At 32.5% G+C, this 11,354-nt stretch overlaps 1 protein-coding gene across 1 annotated transcript in view; it reads left to right on the top strand.

Annotated features, from left to right (window-relative positions):
• Positions 1 to 665: 665 nt before the first annotated feature.
• Positions 666 to 11,354, top strand: part of LOC114324830 (uncharacterized) — a 57,273-nt gene continuing 46,584 nt past the window's right edge. Inside the window, exon 1 of the mRNA XM_050651863.1 lies at positions 666 to 1,013. Within this exon, the coding sequence (XP_050507820.1) occupies positions 962 to 1,013 (52 nt within the window). The 5' untranslated portion in view covers positions 666 to 961. The remainder of the gene's footprint in view (positions 1,014 to 11,354) is intronic.

Here is an 11,354-nt window from a genome sequence, read left to right as displayed (position 1 = left end):
ACCATACCTCTCAGAGACCTTCCAGTAGTTGTAACCCCCCTTAGGATCATCCTGGTTACGCCTATGTATATTTTACTGAAGACCGTTCACATGCTAACGCGCGTTTTAGGTCATTAAACCTGCCATGTACAATTTGAAGTTCAGCATGGAATTGGGGTAAAATTTCGAGAAAACTTTTAGAGAACTATTCAGAAGCAAATATTTCTAGGGGATTTTTTGTCCGGGATATTTTGTGGGGATATTTTGTCCAAAAAAATTTGCGGCGATTATTTGTCCGGGATTTTTTGTCCAAAATTATTTGTCCGGGGATTATTTGTCCTAGCTTCGAGTATAGTGTCAAGAAGAAGAGTGTCATGGTTGAAGAATTTAAAGGACTAGTTTAAATGCAGTTCTATAAACTCTTCAGAGCTGCGGTAGATACAGTAAAGATAGTGATGATGATATCCATTCTCCTATTGGGAGACGGTACTCAAAGAAAAAGAAGATTAAACATTATTATTTTAAAACTGTGTCACCGTGTGTGAAAGTTACGTAATAGTAACCAAAATTAGATACGTTTCTAACTTTAAAATTCACACTGTATAACTCGTTTATTTAGCAATGAATATTTCGTCTTTTGGAACCTCACACATCAGCTCGAAACTCGTTTTTTATTTATTGTTGTTAATGCTGCGGATTTACAATTTTAATTAAGCCTTGTTTGTTGTTTCTGGGACGCGAGTTTGTTCGAAAGAAAGTTGTTAATCCGTTCCTTCTCATTTAATAGAATAATTGGCTTATTGCGCTTGGTGCATGTATACATTGTTGAAAACACACAAATCTTATCTTTAGTCTTTTATATTTCGTGTATGATTAATACCATTGTTTGTGAATTATTATAATTATAGAATTATAGTGATCTGTAGGAATTTAATATAATCTTCGCTTAGAATATAGTGAGTGTGTTGTGAAAGTGGTCAAAATGAATCGTAAAAAGTCTGTACAGTTATCTGTAGGTGGAGTTGAATATACAGGTAAATAAATAATATATATTATATATAGGTACTTAATATGGGTCGCTACTAAAGGACTGAGGCAGGGTAAACCAAATAAACATTTTTTTGTATATATTTCAGTATTGTACTTATATCTTCTTCATTGAAGGCTCTTTTTTCCATTGCTCTTTTTATTTGTCTGCTCCACTGCAATCTAGGGCGTCCTCTTTTTCTCCTTCTATTTGGTTTTCATTTCTAAGTTCTTAGCGGTATTCTTGTCTTGTACATTCGTCGCATATGCCCATAGTAGATTAACTTTCGTTTTTCTCTTTCTTCCCTTAGTGTCTCCTTCACATTCAGAGGGAGCGCTGAAAAATCTTTTTGAATCTACTAAATCTAGATTTTTCACAGTTGATTACTGTGAGTGTGTAGAGAAACATACTGCGGTCGGTCAAGCGAAACGTAGAACAGGGGTTACTGAGAGGGTATCAAATTTGCTTTCCTACGAAGGTAATTAAATCCATTTACTAAGGCTGAAAAGCAGTACACACATTCTAAATTACTTATATATAAATAAAAGTTATTATAGTCGGTCAGCTGTATGACAGGACAGAGCCGGTCGGTCGGCACCAATAGTCGATTGAGGAAATGAAGCATTTTGGCTCGCAATTTTTTCGTCCAGCATGGATTTCCTTGAAATTTTTACAAAAGGTAGGGACTAGTCCAAGGATTATTTTTTATATCATGCCGCTATCATACGCTAAAACCTTGGGGTGGTTGCTACCCCATCTCGGGGGTGGGAATGTTTTATTACATTTTAACCATGTAATTTGATGTAAAAAGTGATTTAAGAAAAAAAGGCTTTTTACATTTTCTTCGTAAAACTAATATTTTTCGAGTTATTCGCGCTTGAAAATAACAGTTTTTCGATGAAAAAATCGACTTTTTTAGAAGGTTTCTTAAGAATTCCTCGAAAAATATGCATTTAATAAAAAAACTGTAAATATCAAAATTGTATCTTTTAGTAATACAAACCAAATTCTTGTCCAATAATATCTTTAAGACCAATACAAACCGAGATACGGCATGTTAAGGTTAGCTTTTTTCGTCAAATGCATAATTTGAAATATTCAAAGCCAAATAATGGGAAAAATTTGCATTTTTCGAGGAAAACTTAACTAACATTTTTTCAAGTATACAACTAAACCTTTAAAAAAAATAATAAAAAGTTCCTAGCATGAAAATTAAGCGACTTATAATCAAAAAAATACGCATAATATAGGCATATTTACTACACATACGGAGCCGAGTATGGCACCATCGAGAAGCGGCAGAGTCGGCAATATAAAGCGATTATTCAAACTACTACTACCCAATGCCACATTTCGCAAGAAAAAATAGCCCCATAGAATTTTGGAAAAAATACAAATCCACTTTCCCTGAGCTTTATTATTTGGCTATAAAATATTTGTCAATACCTGCCACATCAGTACCTTCCGAAAGAGTATTTTTAAAGTCTGCGGACACAAACCTAAGAAGAAATCGTTTATCGCCCAAAAATAACTACAAATACAGTGGAACCCCGTTAACTCGGATTAATTGGGACCGCGGCCGATCCGGGTTACCGAAAATCCGGGTTAGCCGGAGAAAATGGTAAAAATAATAAAATATGGTATGCTTACAGATAAACTCCGTTATAATTGTCACACAGACACTGGTAAACCACGTTCGCATTCCACACAAAACCACACATACAAAGCGTCGTCAAAAGTCTCATTCTTAGCTTTATTAGCTTTGCACCGATTAAACTGTCTTTTGTTATCATTTTGAAAAAAAAAATTCTTCGATTTTAGTTCTATTTTTCTTCCAATCCGATACTGTAGATGTACCGACACCATAATATAATGCTGCAAGATTCACCTTTATCAATTCTACCTAATGCTTCTAGTTTCTTTTCCATTGTCACTACAACATTTTTACGTTTTGTTGCCCTTATAGACAAAAGACACGCAAACACAAAATCTGAATAAATTTACGAACGATTACAAAACGGAAGCGAACAATAATACGACTTTACTACACACAATACCGTCTCTGATGTTATGTTATTTAATAACAGTGATGACTAAGTCCATTGTTAAAAAAAGAATTTTAATAGTCTTTTCTAAACAATGCTAACACAGACAGTTTCAAAAAAATAAAGGATAATACAGGTTCCTGTTGTTTTCGACAATGAATGTGGTGTACCATGAGTCATTTTTACTATGCTATATGTAGTTCAATCCGGTTCCATTATCTCTCAAATATTATATTACATAGAGTTGGTACAAAACCTCGTGAACCTTGAAAATGCGTATGTGTAACCGAAATAAAATGAAACCAAAAACATACGACTATTTTATTTGCTGCGAATTGCGCGACAGGGTCCCATCTGCACCCTGATATTTTCAGTAATGTCGGATTCATCAATCGTTTCGTTCGTAGATTGACGTCACCAAATGAATGAATTAGGTTCACGAGATTTTGTAACAGCAATACATTTTTATTGTTGAAATGTTTGTCTGATAAAAATCGGTCCGGGTTAGCCGGAGTTCCGGGTTATCGGGGGCCGACTTATCGGGGTTCCACTGTAACTAGTAAATTTTTGATATTCTTCTTTAGCGGCGATTCGATTGAGGGTAAAGTTGTACATAAATCTGCGCGCCTGCGCACACAGACAGCATGTAGTTCATTGCTAATCTTTCAAGATAGGTATGTATGTATCTGTAACCGTGCAAATAAGTCATTAAAAGAATATATTAGTGTTTTTAGTAAATGTATTATTTATTATAATTCTTGTGTTTTTGGATTTGTGTTTCTCTGTAGTAAAATAATAAAATATTATATAGGCATAACATTTTTACACTATTTGTCGCCGTGTTGTGTAATTATATCCGAAACTTACACGTCAATTACAAGGACCTCGCTGGAGTAGTTGGTAGGGCGTTAGCTCCGAGATTGGAAGGACGCGGGTTCGAATCCTGGGCGATTCATTTTTTTTTTGTTTTTGGTTGTTGTAATAAAAAATTTTTGAAAGTTGTAGATAAGAAAGTTAGTTTAATTTTTAAATAAAATACAAATAACCTGTTAAGTATATTTACTTCGTTGAAATTACCTATATAATAGAAGAATATCTGCTTACGTGCGTACAAATTACACACACATTCGTTTTTATTAATAATACCGGTTTTAATAGCGGTATCCCGATATTTCAAATTCCAAATATGTATCAAATACCGGTATTCAGATTTTAGTTCCGTATTGTAAGACCTACTTCAAATTGTTTTCGTAAAATGATTTGACTGTAGGTGTTTTCTGCTCCCTCTGGGATACTATCATAGTCTCCTGAGTCCCCAGATCTCTTCACTGCACTGTTTACTGATCAGTAGTGCAGTGATCGTTGTCCTCTATTTCGAGAAGGTCTTTGGATATTATAGTCTGGATTTTTGTGGTATTGAACCATGCTAATCTTGCTTTAAAAAAAGTGACGACTGTAAATATTTACGGCGAGGAGTGCCGTATCTTCTCTATAACAGTATTCTAAGAAATGGATGATGAGGAACGGGTTAGCAAAGTTAATGAGACAAGAAGTCTTATCAACTCTCTTTTCCACGAAATCCCTCGTATTTATAGGTTTAGGTTATCTTTAGAGTGGTAATATTATGCTTTTTAGTAGCTGTGTAGAGAAATAATCACAAAATATTTTTTAATGTATCATAAGAACAGGTCTGGGTATAGGGGCGCTTTATGCATTAGGCAATATAGGCAGTTGCCTAGGGCGGCAAAAGCAAAAATACACAAAAATGGTACATGTTGAAGGGCGGCTACTAGAGAATTGCCTAGGGCTGCAATTGACCTAAATACGGTCCTGTCTGGGTCTGGAGAAAAGACAAACAAAAATAAAATATTTTGTACCTCCTTAAAAATATGATCATGTTATACATAGGTATAATATATGTATCTGTTTAATTCAGCTAAGAATTAAAGGCTGAAATTTAAATTTTTTAATGATATAAACCAGTATTCGACTTTCAAGGTTTCTTTTTATAGTTAGGCTGAGCCAGTGGCGGATTTACGGGGAGAGAAAATGGAGAAATTGGCTTCCTAACAAGGTCAAGATTTAAAGAAAAAAATTGTTGAAACATAAAAATATATTAGCTGACATGACACTTAAACCACAGACCAAAAAATTTATTCGAATAAACATGCTAATTAGAAAAATTAAGGGAACTTAATGCATAGAAATAGTCCGTTCGCTATAACTTTTCCCATGCGGTACGATTCATTTTCAATTAAATTAAGTCAAAACATAAATTGAAACGAACGTCGATATGTATATACATTTTGTATACTGTATACTATATACTACACACATCGGCGTACATTTCACTTTCTGTTTTGACTTAATTTGATTGAAAATGAATCGTACCGCATGGGAAAAGTTATAGCGGACGGACTATATGTTATTATTTATATCTTTTATGTAGTTTGGGTTTATCTTTTTTATGTCTTTTGCTTGGTGTTTCATTGGAAGTTTCCCCTAAGGCAAATTTTCCCTCCCAAGTCAAATGTCTAAATCCGCCACTGGGCTCAGTCACTGTTTTTTTGTGTATCTTCCTAATTTAATATGTCGTATACAGGGTGGTGAATCGGAAAACGGGCCATAGGAAACTCAATGTAAAATTTTAAACTGTTGAATTCCTGCTTCCCTAATTATGTTACATGAAAAGTCATGAGAAGTTATTTGTAGAGGATTAAAATCTGTATTAAAAACAGAAGTTACAATTGTTCTACGATTTAAACACATTCCAAAATTTTGAAAAATATAATGTATTTACTGCAGTAGGTATGTGTGGGCATGTTAGGCCACACGTTACTATTTAACTGACAGTGAGCACACTATTGACTGAAGAAAATATCTTTATTATTAATACTTTCTCCTTAACTGAGGGTATCTGATCAACTTTATCGTGTTTTAAACAATAAATGATAAAATAAATAAAGAAATTGACAGTTCAAATTGTTAATATAATAAATTCATTGTCACCGAATGCAATCTTATACACATTATTGCACTGTGTGTGGCGTAACTTTGGCGTATTTCTCTGAAAATTGTATTATATTTTTACAAAATTTTGAATAATTATTGTTCGTAGAACAATATTAACAGTTGTTTTCAATACAGATTTCAATTCTCTACAAATAGTTTCTTATGACTTTTGATGTAAAATAATTAGGGAAGCAGGAATCCAACAGTTTAGAATTTTACGTTGAGTTTCCTATGGCCCGTGTTCCTATTCACCACCCGGTATATGATAATATATGCACAATCACGTAATATTGGTTGTTTTCGTTTTATTCCGTCGCCGGTAAATTTACAAAAACAAAAGGATTGATTTTGTATCCAACGTTGAGCTGAAGGCATAAAAATAACACAGTAGGGATGTATTTTCGTATAGACTTTTTCAATAAAAAAATTAGTGAAACAATAAGTTATTAAGATAAAAAGATAAACCTACTCTATTGTGCTATTCTCCTTGTTTCATCCTTCACCAGGATGAGTTAATCCTCCAGGATATATAAATCAACAATAAGATCGATAATGACGTACATAGTGAAAACAGGAGCAGGTACGGCGAAAACCAAACTCTAAAAGACAGAGTAAGAAGGGAGGAAATACGAGTGAGATATTGTATATGTATAGAGGAAATAAACATTGGACCAAAAGAAGAAAAATAGAATGGAATCAATACATAGAAAGAACGACAGAAAATAGAATAGTACAAATAGCAAGAGACAAATCGCCAAATGGAAGAAGATCATTGGGACAACCGAGGAAAAGATAGTCAGACAATGTCAATTGAGGCTAAAAACCGAAGTAAATAGGCATTGAGCCTATTTATAAAGTAAGAAGAAGAATCAAAAATAAATAACCATTTTCATTTTTTCAAGAAGAACTTAATCGGACATCCAACGGTCTATAATTCTATAGATAATATGAATATTCAAATAAGTTTTATTTAGCATAATTGCTTAATTTTTTTACTTGCTTTGTTAATAGATTTTTAGGATGTATTACAAGGTTAAATATATACCTCGTTCGTTGATTTGATCTCCAAACATGTTTTACATACTCTGCATGCAAAACGATTTTATAAGATATACCTACCATGCATTTATGTTTTATTAACTTTATTTTCCCATCTAATTTGTTTAATTAGTGACATCGTTTTCGTATTTAGTATATTGGTGTAGTAAACAGTGGCGTATCTAGACATTGGCCTTGGTTGGAACTTGCCTTTGGGGAGAGGGAAATTTCCAATGAAAAACTAACCTAAAGGCAAAAAAGATACATCCAAACTACATAAATGACACAAATAACAATAATTTATATGCATTAAGTTCTCTTAATTTTCCTAACTAGCGTGTTTATTGGGTCCAATTTATCTATTTATGGTGTCAGTCTCATGTCAGCTAACATATTTTTATGTTTTAACAATTTTTTTTCCGTCAATTTTGGACCTTGTTGGGGGATTTACCCCTCCTCCTCCCCCGTAGATACTATACTGGCAGTAAATAGAGTACCGAATGCACCCGCTAATTATAGGTTTGTTCCAACTCGATACAAAACCGTTCTTGAATCGTTACGCGCATGCGCAATAACGAATAATTATGCGCAGTAACACATTTTTCGCTACTGCGCGGTTTACGAACTGTTCAAGAACGGTTTTGTATCGAGTTGGAACAAACCTTATATTATCAGTAGTAATTGCACAAGAGCTCTAAAATTATCGAATTTTTCCCGAGTGACACATTGACAGTTTTAATTTCACTTTCCGAAGGGGAGTGAAATTATGTCAAAGTGGCACGAGGGAAACAATTCGATAATAAGTTTAGAGATCGAGTGCAATTTTCTGCGATTATTTCATGAATAAAATTGTTTAAAACCAAAATTTTATTTTAATTTATTTATGTAATTACAAATTACTACATTTTAACACACAGTTGTTATAAATATTTGACGGTTGAAAGTCATCACTTTTATAACTTTTAAAACAGTAATTGTCATTAATGTTACTGAATGTATTTTTTAGTAGCAACGAAGGGCATCTGACGTAATATACTTGACGACGGGACAGATATTATCAAAAATTATTGGGTATAATATCACAAGAGAGTGAGAATAAATTGAAAATAATGCGAGAGTTTTTCGAAAATTTGTTGTCTGCCAATAGACACGAGAGCCCGCAAGGCTCGAGTGGCTATTGCCCAATGACAACAAATTTGAGTAAAAATGAAGCATTATTTTCTTATTTATTCTTACTGTCGTGTGATATTCGTAAGATTATTTTTTAATACGTATATTATGGATATTTTCTTAAATGTGACAGTTGTCAAAACTAGGAAACTGGTTGCCATTAAACAGAAACAATCTACTTAAAAAAATCCTATCGGTAATTTTTTACAGTAGATAATTCTCAGTATAATTTTAATCTGATTGGACAGAATTAAACACGTGATCAAATATCTTACTATACGATTGGAAGTTAAAATCATCAAAAAATAATCACTTTAATTTTTATTTCTGTAGCTTTGTATTGGTCAGAATCTCCTATGAATGAAATAATCATATTTATTCTATTAACATACCTTTCGTTACAATTATATTAATAGAATATTGTTATTGCAATAATGATTCAAACCAAATTTTTTCTTAAATCGAATTATCATACTCTGTATATTTGTAAACAATTATTTCCCGATAAAAAAGGAAAATAAACATAAATTCGAAAACTATAAACTCATTAGCTGGTTATCAGTAATGTATACACTTTTGTGAAGATAATTATTATATTGCGAATTACAAACAAACTGGATGATATTCAGCCTCTTGAACAGACAGGATTTAGTAAAGATTATACCACCATAGATCATACAGAAGTAATACACTAATCGAAAAATCAAACGAATACAATATTGTAACTTTTATTGCAATTTTTTCTGTTTATATTTTTATAAATAAAATTCCCCAACACACTACCGATACACTACCGATACTACCGATAAAAAGTCCAATTAGACACACCATATTTTCTCTAATAAAATCTTAGAACCCTTTTCTAACTTAATAGATTTTAATAGAATTAGAGAAAGTGATACTTTACAAAGATGACTGATGTTGCAGAACGTATAGCAAGGCTCAAGTGGCAATGGATCGGACATGTTGCCCGAGATAATCCCGAAAAATGGATACAAAGATTAACAAACTGGAGACCAAAAGAGAACAGGTGAAGAGTAAGCAGTCCAGAGTAGAGGTGGACAGATTATATTAAACAAGTCGCGGGCAACCAATGGACGAGAACTGCCAAGAGTAGAAATCGATGGAAGCAAATGGAAGTGGCCTATGTTTAGCAGTGGACGAACCCAGGTTGAAGAAGAGGAATACTAACGCAGATAATTAGAAATAACGTGTAGAGTCAGTGGGTTTTAAAGAGGATGGCAACAACTACTGTAAGTTCCTCAACTACTGGATATTTGGCAAACTTCAGATTTTTATCTTTCTTCATTTGTTGAATTTAGTTTTGTATTATCATATTTGTTTCTATTTGTTGAAATAAAGTGTTTTGTCATCCGTATTTTAACCATCTGCTGAAATAAACTGGTTAATAACTAGTAGGATGTGGTTACCCAAACTGAAAGAGGAAGTCAATAGAAAGAAAATACCACGATTAGTAAGTGAATAACATATCGAGTTAGTACATATTTTATATTTTAGTATTACTTATTGTATATCTAAGTATTACTAAAATTATTTATAATTTAAACATATTAAGGTCAGAATTTGGTATTAGTTTTTGAAAGTAAATTAAATGTACCTAATAGCCACTTTACACGATGCAACTAATTGCGCAATTAATTGCACAATTTCTTGCAGCAATAGAAATTGCATCGTGTCATACACGAATTGCACAGAAACGCTGCAACTTCTTGCAGCAAGAAATTGCTGCAATAAGTTGCAGCTGAATAGAACATGTCCTATTTTTCATGCAATTTTTTCTGCAATTTTGTTATATTTTTAGTAACTTTTAAGGCTACACTGATTGTTTTGACATTCTGTCATCCTAAATTTCAAACTAAACAATTTTTGACAAAACTAGAGGAACGTTTTACCAATTTCGCGCTTTACAGATAGCATTATTCTGGTGGATAACTTTAATTATGCAACATAGGGATTAAAGAAACTATATTCTATTTTTATTTCTTTTGTATTTAACAACAACAACTTGTTTCCTTTTATAAATGAATCATGTATTATAGGTATACTTGCATTAGGTATTAATTGATTTTGTTATACATAATACATATTATAATTTTCTCAAATTATAATCTAACATTTTTAATCTAATATATCTAACTCTACTCAAAAAATTAGGTACATTTTTAATTTATAAAAACAACATAACCTAAAATTTATGGTATTTCAAAGTCTCTGTCCATTTCATGTCAGTTTATGCAATTAAATTCTTGCACCGTGTAATCACTTTATTGCAGAAAGCTAGTTGCAACTTATTGCAGAAGTTCTTGCTGCAAGAACTTGTGCAATAAATTTCGCAATTACTTGCATCGTGTAAAGTGGCTATAAGACCAAATACTTACGATGTCGGGATAGTATCACGAGGTTTTTTCCTGGTTTTCCCTCGTAATTTACTATCGAATCTCTAACGCGAGAATTTTACTGTCGTCGTTGCATTTGGTTGTCTTTTTAAAGACAGATCACATGCTATGATTTTTTTGTGACGGATATTCTTGAGTTGGGATTGATTTCATGTAATCGAATGAACTGTCTTTTAGTAAAGTCGTCCCAGGAACGCAACTTATAAATATTGGCGATATTATTTTAAAGTCTTCTACTTTAAAATGTATAATATACGTCTGAATTGCCAATATAAATGAGTCAGATTAAATAAATTATTAGAAGAATTTCTTTACTTAGCAACAACATTTTTGTTTAATTTAGTAGTATTTTGTATTTTGACAACGACACCCGATTTGGTCGTCGAATCGTTAATAAAATTATTTTTTCAATTTAATTGAGGCTTATTTCCCATATAAATAGTTAATCATAAAAATGCCACAATAGTCCAGGGTAATAAGGTTTTTTTCATGACACTTGAACAGCCAGGACACTGAAGCGTTTTTTCGACAGGTAATACCTATATGAGCAAATTGTAACTATTTCCTGCGCAGGATATGGCGGCCATTTTTATTTATAAACAATTAAGTGTCAAAAAATGACATTGTTCACTTTTTTTTCAAATCAATGGAAAACAGGGATGATTT

The sequence above is a fragment of the Diabrotica virgifera genome, chromosome 5 (genome assembly GCF_917563875.1).
Source record: "Diabrotica virgifera virgifera chromosome 5, PGI_DIABVI_V3a".
Lineage (NCBI taxonomy): Eukaryota > Metazoa > Arthropoda > Insecta > Coleoptera > Chrysomelidae > Diabrotica > Diabrotica virgifera.
This window is presented reverse-complemented; position numbering and strand designations above follow the sequence as displayed.